General features: G+C 45.1%; 2 protein-coding genes across 3 annotated transcripts; one reads left to right on the forward strand and one right to left on the reverse strand.

Moving 5' to 3' along the window:
* Positions 1-538: 538 nt before the first annotated feature.
* Positions 539-8,550, reverse strand: ccni (cyclin I). Its single transcript, XM_062412639.1, has 10 exons — positions 8,337-8,550; positions 7,085-7,244; positions 4,471-4,605; positions 3,898-3,972; positions 3,512-3,652; positions 3,289-3,417; positions 3,079-3,180; positions 2,817-2,967; positions 2,278-2,501; positions 539-2,164 (listed from the first exon to the last, which is right to left on the reverse strand). Exons 2-10 carry the CDS (start codon positions 7,196-7,198, stop codon positions 1,964-1,966), a joined length of 1,272 nt encoding a protein of 423 aa, XP_062268623.1. The 5' UTR covers positions 7,199-7,244; positions 8,337-8,550; the 3' UTR covers positions 539-1,963.
* Positions 8,551-9,980: 1,430 nt separating this feature from the next.
* Positions 9,981-16,493, forward strand: ccng2 (cyclin G2). 2 transcript variants are annotated; one of them, XM_062413107.1, is made up of 8 exons: positions 9,982-10,133; positions 11,388-11,533; positions 11,642-11,779; positions 12,138-12,388; positions 12,926-13,004; positions 13,122-13,220; positions 14,033-14,232; positions 15,455-16,493. In XM_062413107.1, exons 2-8 carry the CDS (start codon positions 11,429-11,431, stop codon positions 15,585-15,587), a joined length of 1,005 nt encoding a protein of 334 aa, XP_062269091.1. In that variant the 5' UTR covers positions 9,982-10,133; positions 11,388-11,428; the 3' UTR covers positions 15,588-16,493. The 2 variants fall into 2 exon arrangements, with proteins under 2 accessions (XP_062269090.1, XP_062269091.1); XM_062413106.1 differs by having other exon boundaries at positions 9,981-10,133; positions 12,926-13,220.
* Positions 16,494-16,563: the final 70 nt, after the last annotated feature.

Raw genomic sequence — 16,563 nt, forward strand, 5'->3', positions numbered from 1 at the left:
TCGGAGGCCGAGAGCGTTTAGTTCATTCTTCACCATCTCAAGGTCAAGGGTCAGGGATCATTCTTCACCATCCCAAGGTCAAGGGTCAGGGTTCATTCTTCACCATCTCAAGGTCAAGGGTCAGGGTTCAGAGGAGAATCGACTTTGAAATAAGGATGAAGTCATTGAGATTTGTCACAAGTGTCATAGTACAAGTGTGTGTTTTGTTTGAGCAAACACAGTGTGTGTGTGTGTGTGTGTGTGTGTGTGTGTGTACATTCTGAAACAGCCGGTTCAACCTGTGTTGCAGGGGGGCGGGGGGGGGGGCATATAGCTCTGATGATTCTTAGTCTTTTGATCCTGAAAAGCATGAATTATTTGACTCAAAAAACACAACATTGTTTCTGCTGCTGCTTCATCAGTTATATTACTGTCTGTTCTGACCTTTGACCTCTCCCTCTTTGGTCTGGACCCCCTTGTTTCATTGTGCTGTGTAACTCAGTGACACCACGATGTGCACGTGAGTGTTTGTGTAAAGACATGAAGACAAAGAGCTCAGTTAGTTTACTGTTATGTTTATTTTGTGGTGCCGCGGTGCGTTCAGGGACCCGGAGCCGCCTCCAGGGGGCGCTGCAGCAGGAGCAACAGAGCTTTTTACAGGAATACAAATATTAAACAGAACTTCGAGATTAAAAAAGAGCAGTTTTTTCTTTTTTTTTTTTAACATCAAAGTGAAGATTGTCACTCGACTTTGTTTTGTGAATCAGCTCAGACACTAAAACCACATCTGTCAGATTAATATTAAAACACTTTCAATAACTCAAGGCTGTTTCATCACATGAGAACATATTATCTGCAACTTGTCATTTCCTCCGGTTGTTTAATAAAGAACCACAGACTTTGACCAGGACCCGGTTCTGTGTACCAGGACAGGTTCTAACTGGAGCTGCTCTCATAGCAGCAAGTCTCCATGACATGACAACTTGAGAGGATGTTTAAGTGAAATGATCACAACTGTAACGTTTGTTTTTCACTCCCACAAGTGCCAGACGGGTGGAGTTAACAGCTATGGACTGTGGTCAACTTCCCAAATATTTCAACAGAAGCTGGGCTGCAGGAGGAAACTCACACAACCTGAGAAACTTTCAAACTTCACAACAAGTTGAAAACCAACAGACGTGTCTGCATCGGATCAACAATCAAGTCACTCTTCATAAAAACAAACCTCTTTCTATCTGGGCGAGAAACAGCAGATGAGCGTCTCAGTAACATTCATACGTTTGAATCAGACTCTATGGAGAAGTTATAAATAGACATGGAAACATGCAGAGTGAGGAAGAGACGACAATAAAGACATAAATATGTGAAATAAAGAAGTTAAAAAGTGAACAACAGATAAAAGTTGACGAACATTTCTTCCACAGCAGGACAGAACGAGAAGTCATTCTAGGTTATTATCTTTTTTTTTGGAAGGCAACTTTTTCTATTTATTATTTTTTTAAACCTTTTGTTTATTCTATTCGTGATCAACAAATATCTGTATTCAGATAAGTAGCAGCAGCAGGTTTTTTTTAGTTTTGGGATGTTTAACTTTTTTTGTGCTCTGTTGTCCTGCCGCAGGGGACGAGGACGGCGTCCTCCGGGCAGCTGAACGACTCGGGGACACGCTGGGGACATTTACACCGGAACCATCTCCACGACCGACATCCACTGTTTCAAAGCTTTAAATAGAACGTTAATATTAGTTTGATGCAGAGCGGTGACTTTAAGTTTCCTCTGGCAGGGTCTCCCTCTGAGGAGGAGCTGCCTCTCGATTAATGAATTGAAAACCATTTTCTCTTTCTCTTAATTGGTCGCCTGTTACTGAGGGAGGTGCTCATCAGAACAGCCTAAAGGTCACTGCTTATATACTTTGAGCAGAACTTTATTCTGAAAGGGATGTCGGCGTAGAGGTGGTTTGGGTGAGCGGCTTCCTGTTTGGTCTTCAGGAGGCACTGACTGGCTGCAGAGGCGGGCAGGGGGAAGAGCTGCCTTCCTGTCGGGTCAACAGGACACTGCATACGTTCAGACCTCCTCCTCCACCTATTGGTGTCGCCCCCTCCTGGACGGTGATGGTGGACGTGACGTCTTCGTTGTAGAGACGCTTGATTCCATCGTAGAAGTCGTCCACCTCCATCTCCTCCACCTGAAGACAGGCAGACTCAAACTGTGAAGAAGGTCTCAGGCGGCAGGGACTTGATACTTAGATTCTGAATTCATGATTAATGAGTTGATAACATTGAAAGGTTGATGTGTCACCTTGCGTTTGGCGGAGGCCTTGCTGCGCAGCATGACCTTCTGCAGGTGGAGGGTTCTGGGTGGGGAGAGCAGAGCCAGGAGGTTGCTGTGGGTGGAGGAGGAGACGGAGCTCAAAGGCGGCGGACTCCCCTCCTCCCCCCCAGCGGGTGTCGGTGGCTGGGCAGCGGAGGCAGAGACGAGGGCGTGGTCCCTGGAAGACTCAGTGGTGGAGGTGGTGATGGTCCCTGGAGAGAACAAGAGAAAACCTTTAAAAACTGTTTGTGCTGATTTCCAAACTTAAAAAAAGATATCCTCTGTCCTTGTGGAAACCTGAAGCCTCAATTACCCAGAATCCAACTGGAGGGTGATATAAAGTCCCTTCTTTCCAACTCGAAACCCCAATGTTCTTCTAACTTGTTTTCTTTTAGGAAGTGCATTCCATTAAATATCACACAGCTCCCTCTAGAGGCAAGGACGGCTAACTACAGCATATTGACTTCCCCAACACCCTGACAGACTCTGATGTGTAAAAACTGTGTGAGGTTCCTCTTTAAATGTACCCAGAGTGCAGCAGGGGAGGTTAGGCTCCGGGGGGGGTGGGCTCTGCAGGGGCTGGTAGATGTAGACAGTGTTCGGAGGCAGGGAAACTCTCAGTGTGGACAGACTACGTGCCACCAGCTCTCGACTCCGGATCAACTCAGAGCTGTTGATCTGAGAGAGGAGAGAGAGAAGGAGACAGAAAACAAGAAAGATATTTATATTTTCATGTCCGTCAGACTTTGCGGTCGTACAGGTGACAACAGGAAGTAGGGGGTGTGGTACCTGTGCCCTTTTCAGCAGGTCGATGGTTAGTGCCAGCCAATCAGGGCAGCAGGTCTCCAGCTCCAGGGTGATGAGGGCCAAGGCCAGCATGGATCCTCTGATCTGCAGGGACATTGAGGGACAGACCTGGTCATTGGGCCGGCAAGTGAAAAGTCCACAGAGGAGCTGAGGTTTCAAAGTGTGTGCACATGTGTGTACACGTGTGCGTACCTGGACGAGTGTGTGGTTGGCCAGACAGTGGTAGAGTCGCTGTGTGAGCAGGGCGAGGTGCTGAGAGCGGTTCAGTCCCAACACCGAGTCCAAGAACCCAGAGCGACACGACAACACCATGGCGTGGAACTATATGGGGGGGGGGGGGGAGAAGACAACATCATTTCGGGCTCGGTGAAAGATTGTGTATGTGTGTGTTTGTTTGCGAGTGTGACAGACGTACTATGTGCAGGAAGTCCAGAGCTGTGGCGGTGTGCAGGTCCCAGTTCAGTTTGTCCAGGACGATCCGCTCCATCCTCAGGATCTCTGATGGAGAACAGCCACAGCTGCTGGAGATGACCAGCTCCTTCAGAGAGGGCACACACTGACAAACAGACACACACAGACGCACACAGACACACACACGCACATTCAGACACACACAGTTACCTCACTGGTTGTAATGCAACAGAATAGGTTGATCAGTAACACTAAAAAAATATCTAATACATTTTCACTGTCGTTTTTTGTATCTCAGTGTGACTGCTTGTTTGTTCATGTTGTGTGTTCATGTTGTGTGCTCATGTTGTGTGCTCATGTTGTGTGCTCATGTTGTGTGCTCATGTTCACCTCGTCCTCCTCACACGTCTTGGCAGCCAGGAAGAAACAGGCCATGGAGATGCAGCGCAGGTACTTTGGACGAGCCTGAAGACAAACAATCATTCATTCCACTTGTCGTTGTGTCATTAACACACAAAGTTCATCCTCACAAGTGTTTTCACTCCTCTGAACTGTGTCACTGTGGACACACTGGAATCTATTGACCTGTATTAGTGTGTCTGTGTCAATGCCTCAGTTGTTGATCACCAGGGGGCAGTGATGCTCTAATAAAAGCAGGAGGAGTAAACACCGCCGGTTTCTTTTCAGATGTGTTTACAAATTAACTGGAACAAACCAAAAATCCATTGATGGAGAATCTTGGAAAGGTTTCACAATTCACACGATTGATTCAAGTCATTTAACAAATGTTAACAATTAGTAATTCTACCTCTGATGTAGCAAAGTAACAAACAAACACAAAGACTGTGTGTTTTTTTGGTAGGTGAAAATACTTTCTTGATGAGTAATAAAAGCAGTTCACACATTACGCCTCATGCTCACTGTAGCAGCTGCAGCCCTGTAGCACTGGGAGGGCTTGTTTACCTTGATGGGAGCTAGGAAGCGGTCCAGGATGCTAACAGCTAACACCAGGGTCTCTGGGTACAGCCGCAGCCTGCAGTGCAGCTCCGTCAACCAGCGCACGGCCTCGTCTCGCTGGGCCGGGGAGACGTCTGTGTCCTGCAGACATGAAGACACTGTCAACACCATCGTCCTCAGGAGTCTGGAGAAGGTCTCTACAGACCACTGAAGCATTCTTACACAGAGCAATGAGGCAGAAGAAGGTTCATGAATAAAACTATATAATAACATCATCATCATCAATCTGTTTCTTTAGACTAGCTTCCACAGGTAGTGTGAACGAACTGAGCCGGTCTGAATGCAAATATTTACCTTTTCAATTCGAGCTAAATCTATTTACAACGTTCTCGACCTCAGGCTCTATCTTTAGGAAACCAGGTTTACACTGAACAAGGGGAACTGTTAGCGGACTGAAGATGGAACCACAAACAAATCAGGCTGTGAATTCTCTCTTTGCGCTTTAAGACAGCAAAGTGACTTCAAGTCTTGTATCAAGTTGTTCTGGATCTTGAGTCAGGATCCAGCTGAGGCTTTTGTGACGACACAGAAAAGACGAACAGGAAGTCAAACCAGCTCGACCGCTGTAAGAACGTGTCACAAAGTATCTCCACCGAAACAACAGCAGGAATTCAGTTAGTTCCTCTCAGTTGAAACTATTCACCCGACGACCTTTCAATCTTTCTCAGAGGATTCTTCTACTCAATGAAAAACATCATACAGAATTCACAGGGGAGTTTAATAATAATCAGTTACTATAATAATAAGATTATCTTTCTATCTGGGCAGTGCAGTGGTCTGGTCAACATCAGTTCTCTGACCTGGGTTCATGTTGAGAGTAAACACATCTGAAAGCAGCTTTAAATTATCTGTTCACTCAGATCTAAAGCTCATTGCTCCGCCGAGCTCCAACACACCCTGAGTGTAATCCAGCTGCTCCAAACTACACACACTCAAATAAATTAATTCTCTAACTGTGTTCCACGTTTCATCAGGATCCACAGAAGAAATTAAGCTGAGGTAGAAAAACTTAAATCACAAATAAAATGACTTTATAGGGTCCATCCATCTGACTACAAAGCAGCACCATGTTCAAACACGACTAACGGTTATAAAATATAAATAATGAAAATATAAATTATGTAATTATGTCATTTTTGTATGTGTAGTCATTTGATATCTGAAATATTTGACATTTCCTGAGAACTGCCTCTGAGTGGATTGTGTAACACTGGACCAGCAGCAGGGGTCAAAGGTCAGATCACAACCGACCCTGTAATTTAACTGCAGTGCAACATGACACTGTTTTGCATCACAGCTCTTAGGCGTCCAACATTCGTCTCTTCGGACTCTGGCTCCTCTACAGTGATTGGTCAAGTTCAGACGATGGAGGAAACCGCTGAGTCAAACCTTTTCTACTTTGAATGATTTTTACAATCTTTACAGACGTCAGTTTTCTAGCCGTCTCTCTCACGTCCTGAATTTCCCACGGGATTAATAGAGTATCCATCCATTCATCCATCTATCTATCTACGTCTCACCAGCAGGGGAGTTTTTACCCTGTGTCAGTGATACTGTTTAAATGTTCTTAGACCTTTTGACCTCGTACACCAGTTTACATATCAGCCTTCCAACCAGCCCGTAGTGTCAGTGACGTCCTTTACTGTCTTTTATTGTTCTCTTTATCATCGATGCTCTGCGAGAGACGGACCGGTTCAAGGACGAGATCGAGGCGAGTTTACTTTTGTTCATATGAAGTCGATTTCAGTTTCATGTCTGAGATTTCAAACCATGATAACAAGAGAATGTGAAGCTCCAGCAGGAGACCAAGCAAACAGGTTCAGTGAAAAGTAGGTTAATGATACCGTTTCTTTCCTTTCCAGAAAATATAGAAATCTAACATTATTTTATTTTCAATTCAGTAATGTGATTAATAACTTAGGTTATTGCGTATGACAGAATGGAATTCACAGGTATCTGACACAATGCGAGATGAGCTAATAAAGAGGGCGAGACCAGCTGAGGACGTGTGTTGACATAAGATCAGTGTCGTCACAGGCGGACGTGTTGTGAGTCTGTTGATGTGAGGAAACTGAATGTCTCAGCAGACTCACTGACTCATTGACGATACAGACACATTTAACAAGTCAGATTAATAAGGAGCATTAGATATGAATGACTCGGCTGCTACTGATGACAGTAAGATGATAAAAGCAGCAGCTCTCGCCCGATTCGAAGGATTTATTATTTATCTGTGAACTTATTATATCACAATCACAAAATCAAACAAACAACTGTTTCAATGTGACGATGTGTTGCCGTAAACAAGTGGAGATTGCCAAATAACTTTTGGGACTTGAAGTGAATGCATCATGATAAGGTCTCAGACCATTAACTCCACTGGGAGCTTCCCTGCTGTGACTGTGACTGGTCTTTACATACATCGTGGACAAGAGGGACCCGGCACAGGATCCACCACATCAGTGATGGTGGGTTAGTTGGTACCTTGAAAAAACATGATTGGTTGAGTGGATCCATGTGTTGGTGAACTAGGTGGAGGTGTTCAGAGACGGATCCTCACCTGTGAGGCCGGCGTCTTCGACACGTAGTCCTTCCACATCTCGGCTTCCCGAGAGGCCGCCTCTTCCAGGAGGAGAGACAGCCTCTGGCGTCCCCAGGGCTCAGTGGACCTCATTCTTCCCTCCCCTGGTTGAGCCTACCTCCTCACTGGGAACAGCTACCTGCACAACGACACAGCACACAGGATCATCTCAGGCTCCCACACCCCCGCTCCACAGAACAGACAGAGAGTTCACACTTTAACAAACAGGGGCCGAGCTGGTCCACGTGTAAAAGTTAAAGTTTTGGTTCCGTCTCATCAGACAAACGTTTAGATGCTCACAGCGAAGTAGGAGTTTGAGATATGAGGATTTAAACTGTGCATTAACATAATAGACTTGATATTAAGATGGATGATGACAGCTCCTAAGTGAAGCCCACTCTGTGTCTGTGGTGTGGGTCACAGAACCTGTGTCCTCCAGGTCAGTGGAAGGGACAAAGGGACAATTCAAGACAAACCAGGAACACATGTACTCCTCACAGATGGTTTCTGTCAGGTCAGACAGTTCTTATCACTCTGATGAATGTTCATGTTTATGTTTATCAGTGTGATGATATGAAACTGGGTCAAACTGTCCTGTTCTTCTAACCTGTTAATAATGAATGAAGTTATGAAACACAAGTCATCTGAGGACAAAGAGTCTGAAGATACTGAAAGTGGAATTAGTCCAGAATGAAACCGTGTGAGACCTTTTCCTTAAGAAGCTAAAACAATAAACTGTGTAGTTGATGTAGACTGAATTAGACCGTGGGCCTTTAAACCTGGTGTGTGGCTTCTATAGCTTCTAATGTGACTGCAACGCAAAAAGTCCCCGAGCAAAGACACACAGTGTCCACTGAGTCTGAAACTACCAGGAGTTCCTCCTCAGGGGGTTTCTCCTCCGGGAGCTTCTCCTCCGGGAGCTTCCACCATGTTGAGGAAAGCACCGGGCCTCCCGGAGCAGGTGCATTACCAAGCGTCCCCTTCCTTTATTTCCCCGGGTCAGACTATGACCTGGAGCGGTGCTAGCTCGACAGCCAGCTGCTAACGTAGCGTCGCTAGCTACTCGCTAGCTCTGTTTATTTAAAACAAATACACGTTTCAAAGCTCCGTGTCCACCACCGGCGGGTGTCATTGAAAAGATCCGGGTTCGTGTCACCGTGGACGGCCGAGCTAGCTTCACACTGAGGCCGTTTAAATGTCTGAGCGACCCAGGAGATAGACGGAGCCTCACCTCCCCTGCGAAGCGGAGCAGGCCACAGTTGGATTTCATCTGGTCCTCTCGGGCCAAAGGGAACGGAGCTTCCCTCGCTTCAGACCTCCATCGTCTCTTCCCTGGTGGAGAAGGTTCCTGTAGAAAAAGATATAAAAATAAAATAACGGAACATAGACTGAGTCTACTTCCGAGGAGGGGACTGAGGGGGAAGAAGGGGACTGACTCCGCCCAGCTTGGGGCTGAACTGGAGGAGAAAACAAACACACCCTCTGTGGAATATTCCCTTTGGAATCATGAGTTTATCTATAAATCATGTATTTAAATGTCTAATATCTATTTATTTGTAGTTAACATATTATTAAAAAAATGTGGCTTTCACTGAGACTAGCTTATTTTTCTGAGACAAATGTATTTTGTGTTTTAATGGTCTGATGTTTGTATTTATATATCATTGGCATTTATATCTATGCTGGAATTGACCTAAGAGTCTATAGTAGACGATAAATGATAAAAAAAATACAGCAGACAAAGGAAAGCAGAACCTCGTTTTTCAGTTTGTTAGTTAACGTATGTTATGTGGACAGAAGTGTGACTGTTCATTGAGTTTGTTCCAGAAAATATCCTGAAACATCCCTCAGACATTATGCATCTGTCATTTCTGTTCTCTGTAACTCTGACTGGGTTTTAAACCAGGGTTTATAATCTGTATGTACACGTTCAGGGATGTGAATCTTCGTAAAAGTGAAGTCTTAAGCAAACGCTGTCGTATTTGCTGATTATTATTATCACTTACAGCAGTTACTGCCTGGAGAGATCATTTTATACATCATACAGTCCTGTTATTACTAATGTATAAAAGAAGAGAGAGACAACAAAAGACGAACCTGGATTGATCTGTCCAAAAATCCAAGAGTCTCCCTACCCTGTCTAGTGCCCCTGAGCAAGGCACCTTACTTCCCCAACACCTGAGCGCCGTACATGGTCGCTCACTGCTCTGTGTGTCCTGCACACAGATGGGTTAAATGCAGAGGTTGAATTTGCCTGCCATTGCATGGGTGTGTTGTGCATGTCTGTGCATGTGTTTGGTATGAATAAACATATCTTAAAAAAACAAATACTATATATAGTTATATCCATACGTTGAATGTATTTATTTGACTCTATAAGTTTCACAGAGTCCCTGAGAAGTTTGTACAACATCCACATGTAGTTATTTTTTAGATTAACAATATAGTTTCTTGTATTTATTAGTGTTTATTACTAAAATACAGAAGGCACTACGTAATGCCAATATTGCGTCAGGGCTCTGCGCAGCGATAGGCCAATCAGGGCGTCCCAATTTGGGCGGAATATTTGAACGTAGCAAAGTGCAGCTCGCTGATTGGCTGATGAAGCGGTCAGTCAGTGGGGGAGCGTCTCTCACGGAAGATCGATTCTACCTCAACTCCTGCGGAATCTGTGGATTTATCGATGATTTAATATCAATAATAAAGATGAATATGTTCCGGACTTTGTTCAAACTCAAGTGAAACGTTTAGAACAAACGTTTAATCGACATGTAACACTCGGGAGGAGGGGACTGCTATTCTGGATACCTCGTCTCTGATTGGCTGCAGCCGCGTGACGCAAGGACTGTGGGCGTGAGCGTTGAGGACATCAACAAAGGGGAGAAAGAGACAGAACAGAGAAAGACGAGGAGGGAGAGAAGGAAGGAAGGATAGAAGGCAGGAGTCCACATAAACAGAAACAGGAGAACAAACAGAAACAAGAGAAGCAGCAGAAACTCGAGAGATGCGGATTTGAGCTCATCAGCAGGTAAAGACATTTCACTTCCACTGAGATTCACTGAGAGAAGCTGAGACTCTGACAGAAGAAGAGAATGAAGAGTGAATCTGATCCACCGACCAAAGGACGTTTATTCATCTTTCATCTTCACGAACAGAAGATTATTATAAAAACATATAAAGAACATGTCTCTGGATGTCTTCTGTCAACTCGCTTGAATCGCTCCCTCTCGACAGATCGGACCCGAGCAGTGTTTCCTGGTCTCTGTCTCATTAAGAGAAGAATCCACTCAGCGAACCTGAACCTTCCTGTGTTGTTGTTGTTTTCCTGAGGTTAAAAGTGTCAAATCAGCTGTTTTCTATCCTCTTAAAGAAGAAATGTCTCCGAACTGACAGATGTTGTTCGGTTGTTGTTCTGCCTCGGATCCTCTCGACCCTTTTAAAAAACCTCGGCTCTGTTTGCGACGAGAAACCGAAACAACAACCATCTTTTATTCGGTTTATTCGCGTCATCAAACCTCATCATTAACACAACATGGATGTTTGACAGCGTTAATGATCTCGAGCGGTTTAGATTCATAAAGCTGGTACAGAACACAGCCCCTCCCCCGCTCCTCCGACCGGAGGATCTAATGTTAGCTCTCAGCGGCTAACGTTAGCTTCTCTCCGTTAGCACCAGAGGAGAAGGCTAAAGATGGAGGCTTCGGTCGAGCGGAGGATTTTGTGTTCGCTGCGGGTTGATTATCAACCGACGGAACCGTGGACAAGCGGTTGTTTTTCTCGGTTCGAGGGCAGAAGGCGTCGACCGGAGGAAATCTGACACCGGAGCCCAGCTGGAGGGGTGGGGGTGGGGGGGGGGGGCTGAGCTCCGAGCCCTGGAACAGAAATACAAGAATAACACAAATCACACCAACAGAGAAATGAGCCTTTTAAAAACAACACGTCATCAACATGTCAAAGGTTTTATTTCAGTTTCCAACCAGAAGAGAGAAAAAGTCAAATCCTCTCCCGTTAAATGATCCAAATATGTAAATAAATAATCATGAACTACAAATGTGTAAATGAATAAATAACGATTATGCATTAAAGATAAATCAGGTATAGAAAGTATTAGACATATTGACGTGTGGAAAAGAATAATTGTAAATGTTTACTTTGGTGTAACATTTATTTTGTTAAATATTAAAAATGTTGCACGTGGAATTTCTGTTATGTTTTATTTGACCTTTCTACTGATGTAAATTACACTTGAGAGTGAATCTGTATATGTCCCTGTTTCCTGCAGTGTGAAAAGTGGACATCACCTCCTCCTGTGCCAACTGAGACATGGACGCCTATAAGCTGATGAAGGAGCTGCGGGTGAATTACGAGCAGGAGGTTTTTTATCTGCCCAAAGAAACGGGACTGGTCCTCATCGAGTCCTCCACACGGGTGAGCTCACTGGACTAACGGATGATCCACAGCATCAATGAAGTCAGGAAGTCATTAGTGTTTTCACGGATGAAGCAGGTTCATCATCAACACGTCTTTGTTTCCCAGGATGACAGTCGGATCTCGGCCAAGTGCAGAGACGTCCAAGTGGAGGACCTGTGGAGTCTCACCAGCTTCTTCGGTTACAGCACGCAGACCTTCGTCCTGGCTGTGAACCTGCTGGACAGATTCCTGGCCATGATGAGGGTGAGAGATTCGAACACATGATAGGAGCAGACACGGGACACCGGAGCACTCCACGCATTCTGTCTGCCTGTGCAGTTTGTAAATACCTGAAGCCTCAGTTATCATCTGTAGATGAAGTAATGTGTCTACTTTGTTTTGGGAAAAATATTCAGCTTTAAATTATACTTGCACTCAGGAGTCCAGAACAAGATGTTCCTCACTGGTACAGTGGGTTCCATCTTCCTCTGATTCACAGCTCCAGTGAAGCGTGCACTGCTTTGTATCCAACCTCGTGAAGTGATCTTTAATAAACTTGGATCAGCTCACAGGTTTTAAGCCATTTTCAAACTGACTAACCCCCCCCCCCCCCGTCCCTCAGATCCAGCCTAAGCACCTGTCCTGCGTGAGCCTCAGCTGCCTCCACATGGCGGCCAAGGTGACGGAGGAGGAGTGCGACGTGACGTCCAGCGACGAGCTCATCCGCATCGGCCAGGCCAGGTTCACGGCCTCCGACCTCTGCCGCATGGAGAAGATCGTCTCCGAGAAGCTCGACTTCAAGTCCAAGCCCATCACTGCCTTAACCTTCCTGCAGCTGTACCATCAGATCGCACTGTCACACTCCATGGACAGGTGAGGGCACAGTGAACAGGAAGTGACACTGAATCAGCTGATTGTTTACAGAACCGACTTCCGGCTTTAAATAAACTCATTTCTATTCAAATCGACCTGCTGAGATACTTCACTGATCAGTCCACATTTCGTCCATTTCATTTATTCTTTCAGCTTCAAACTGTATTTTTTTGTGTATAAGTTCTGTGTCACTTCACCGTCAACACAAGTTACCAGAGGTCATGTTTTCCTCTGATTTGATTGGCAGAGCCTCCCCACCCCCGTGTTTCTCAGTGGTTCGACTCAGTGTAGCACAGTTTACTTTCAGCTGACTCCATGTCTGACTGAAGTGCACTGATAAGATTTGTTGTCACCTGCTGCCGGCCCTAGAATCTCACACTTACATAACCCTCTCATATTGTTTTTAATATGCACGACCACGTCAAGTTTCAGTTTAACTGCTTTTATCTTAAAAGGTGTTGTTTATGAGACGATGAGTCGATTCTGTTTGTGTGACGGACCTGGAACATGCCTCAACCTGACTCTGTGTGTGAACAGGAAGGAGACCCTGAGCCTGGAGAAGCTGGAGGCTCAGCTCAAAGCCTGTCTGTGCCGAATCTCCTTCTCCAAAGCAAAGGTAGGAATTCAGAGGTCCGACTGGATTACAGCAGCTCAGTCGTCTAATGAGTTTCTCCAAAACATTGCTGCTTGTTTGAAATTAACGATTTTTCTTTCTATCCTTTTTTCCACACAGCCGTCCGTCTTAGCCCTGTCGCTGCTGAGGCAGCAGATCGTAGCTGTTCAGTCGGAGGACATGTTGGAGATCGCCTCTCATATCCAGAGACACTTGAAGGTACATGACACACTGTGACGCACTGGGGAGGGAACGTCACACCTGTGGACTCACACTCTCATGGAAAACTAAAACCACACAGCAGCTCGGAGAAATTCCCTAATAGAGGAAGTAAAAGCCCTGAGGTCTAATTCCCTAGAATGTGACCAGTTTCATTTAAGTCCAATTCAAACTGTTGGTATACATTCACGATTCCTCAGATCAGCTGTGAACAGGAAGTCAGCGGGGGGGCGACTGTGGTTATATAATCTGGTGTCTTGTGACTCAACTCAACGCAGTAATGTTTCCCCATGAAATCATCACTTTACACACTGATCACATTCCTGCTCTCACCTTCCACATTTTATTTCCTGTGTTTAACCCAAAAAACAAATGAGCAGTGTTTTCATTCTGGACTTTTTTTGTGATTATTAATATTTCAGGTGTAGCCGCCATAACGATATTCAGGTCACCAGGATGTTTCTTTATAAACAGGATGCTTATTTTGAGTTGTTCAATTTGGACAAAAACTCATCTAAAGGTCTGAAATTATGTGGAAACATGTTTTCTAGTCTTCAAGCAGAATGAGCTGAGTGTTTCCTTATTTATATTTTAAGCACCACATGAAAACCAATGATCTTATAACATTTGAGCAATGAAATACACCCCCCCCCCCCTCCCTCTGAGGTTGGTTCCTCTTCCTGACCTGGAAGCAGACCCCAGGTCTCTGTTTACCGTCTGTGCTACGTGTTCAGTAATTGGGGGATTTAAAGGTCCTGACCTCAGTTCACGTTCGAGGGGACAAGCGTCTGAACGGTGTCGTCTGGTTTCAGATTGCGGACGGCGAGCTGCGGCTGTGGAGCGAGCGCGTGGCTCAGTGTCTGTCGGACTACGCCTCGCCCGAGTGCAGCAAGCCCAACCACAGGAAGCTGCAGTGGATCGTGTCGCGGCGGACCGCCCAGAACCTGCACTGCTCCCGCAGCGTCCCCGAGCTGCCCACCATCCCCGAGGGGGGCTGGGGCGAGAGCGAGAGGTGAGCGCTTCAAACGCACCCGTAATAAAACAGGGTTCACCAAGTCTGACATGAGATGATCTGAACTTTAGGCCTCAATAATCAGAAATGGTTTCATATACGTTCAGCACTTCATCATGTCAACTTTCAATGCCACTTCAGTTTCCATTTCAAATTTGCTTTGAAACGTGAAACCAGATAATCGTCCTTCTCCTAAAAATCTGAACAAATGGAACTTGTTGAAACCTCGATAATGAAGAAAGTCACCGACATGTTTCACATCAGATTTCGTGAGTTACAGAGAAACGGATCCTCGGGTTCATATCGAATCATTCAGTTTAAATAATCTAAACAAACTGGTTCTGTATTTCAAACCTGAACAGTCATTCAGTGAAGCACTGGTTTGACGGCTCAGACCAGGAAGCACTGACCACAACACTGACATCAGAGGGTTCGAATTCAAAAGAAAACTGACACACACACACACACACTGAATGTCTCTTTAGCAACACAACACTGATGAACACAGTTGAAAACTCTTCTCAGTTTCCCAGTTCAACAGAAACTGGTTCAGATCAAAATGTGTAATTTACTTAAATATATATTTTAATACTTTTCTTCTAAAGACTGAAGACACAGATTAAATTAGTTTTCCAGGTGTGTGTGTTTGTGTAGTAACACTCCCCTGAAGCAACCAGTTGTGCAGCAACACACAGGCTTCTGTTGTGTTGTAACAGCTGTGACACACACAGGTTTTCTGTTGTGTTGTAACAGCTGTGGCACACACACCCAGTCACATACCTCCCAGCTCTGTATTATGAGTTGTGCGAGTCTCTCGTCACGTCCTCTGACACACACACATTTCCATGACGTCCAGGCTCTTATGTAACACTGAGCTTCAGGAGAAGTTCTCCCTCGAGTCAGTCAAAGCAAACATGGAGACTCCTCCCAGTCAACCCAGTGAGAACTCCATGTTCAACCTGGAGTCTGAATGAGGTCACGCACCACACCTGAGATGTTTACAGACTCACAACACCTGAGTCCCACCCATCATGAGTCAGACCTGAGATCAGCTGGTGAGCGTCTGACTCTACACCCGTCAGCTCCTCCCCTGTAGGATGTTGGTGCTCAGAGGCTCCAGGGATCTGCCCTCATGCAGCCGGCCCCTCTCTGGGTTCAGTAACGAGTGTTCAGCTGAGGTTCTGTTTGAACAGCGTCTCTTTGTGTCTTTGTGTCTCTGCAGCGAGGACTCGTGTGAGGACGTGATGAGTTCAGGTGAGGAGTCGCTCAGCAGCTCCCTGGGCAGCGACGCCGAGGGGCCGTACTTCCCTCTGCACTACCGCCAACAGAAAGACCGTGGACACCTCCTCGCCTGAGCCGCCCCCCCCCGCCTCCTCAGACCTCCTTTAATTTATTGCTAAATAAGCTGTGTTGCTGAGGAGACTCGTGTAGCCGAGTGCTCTGGATTCCTCTGGTAGACTTGGTAGACTTTAGTTAGTGAAAGTGTTGGTGCATGTTGAGACGTCACATTCCAGGATGAGAGAGTTGAGGATGAACGAGTGAAGCAGATAAACGCCGGCGGCTCGGTTCAAGGTGCTGAGCTCACGAGGCCCGGACCCGAGCACACACAGGTCTCCTTGTTGGGGGAAATGATTTTGCCAAAACATGTGTTGTTTATTTCCTAGAATGTTTCTGACTGTTATTAATCGAAGACTGTTTTGATTAAGGGTAAAGAGAAGTTTGTTCAGAGCAGTCGCGAGGTTTCGTTTCACCCTCGTCAACATCACGATATCATTTGTGCGGCTTGTTGGAACGAAACTGGAGCGTTTGATTTCTCTGATCGTCTGTCACAAGTTTGATTGGCACAGTTTTTCTTTTTAAATCTCATTTCAAGCGTTAAATGGTAAAACTGGAGTTTGTGTTTGAAGAGAAACTGAAGAGTGAGCGATGCTATGCTTCAGAATCGGAGCCTTGTGGTCACCACAGGGTGTTCAGACTGTGTGTGTGTGTTTGTTGACGTGTGTGTGTGTGATATATTTAAAGTTAGAATGTAGCTAAAATAAATGGTCTTTGATTCTTTTCTGAAAGAATGTTGAATGAAAAGATGGCGACCACGTGTCCAAAAATTCAAAAAAATGTAAAAAAAATGTTAATACAAAAACATGTAAAACTGTAAATGATGTACAAAAAAAAATGTTAATAGTTGTGTAGATATTGAGTTATTTATTCTTTTTTGTCACCTGTACTGAAAAACGAAAATCTTATAAAAATCTTATTTTTTATCTTTTTTGTCACGTCCATTTTCTTCCATCAAAAAGCATCAAAATGATGGATTTCATGTTATAGAAGTAG

This window comes from Platichthys flesus, chromosome 19, assembly GCF_949316205.1.
Source record: "Platichthys flesus chromosome 19, fPlaFle2.1, whole genome shotgun sequence".
Taxonomy (NCBI): Eukaryota; Metazoa; Chordata; class Actinopteri; order Pleuronectiformes; family Pleuronectidae; genus Platichthys; species Platichthys flesus.

Coding starts and splice junctions, on each gene's coding strand:
- ccni (XM_062412639.1), bottom strand. CDS start 7,198: ATGAGGTCCACTGAGCCCTGGGGACGCCAGAGGCTGTCTCTCCTCCTG. Junction 4,606..7,084: donor CGAAGACGCCGGCCTCACAG/GTGAGGATCCGT, acceptor TCATGTCTGCAG/GACACAGACGTCTCCCCGGC. Junction 3,181..3,288: donor CCAACCACACACTCGTCCAG/GTACGCACACGT, acceptor ATGTCCCTGCAG/ATCAGAGGATCCATGCTGGC.
- ccng2 (XM_062413106.1), top strand. CDS start 11,429: ATGGACGCCTATAAGCTGATGAAGGAGCTGCGGGTGAATTACGAGCAG. Junction 11,780..12,137: donor GATTCCTGGCCATGATGAGG/GTGAGAGATTCG, acceptor CCCGTCCCTCAG/ATCCAGCCTAAGCACCTGTC. Junction 14,233..15,454: donor GGCTGGGGCGAGAGCGAGAG/GTGAGCGCTTCA, acceptor GTGTCTCTGCAG/CGAGGACTCGTGTGAGGACG.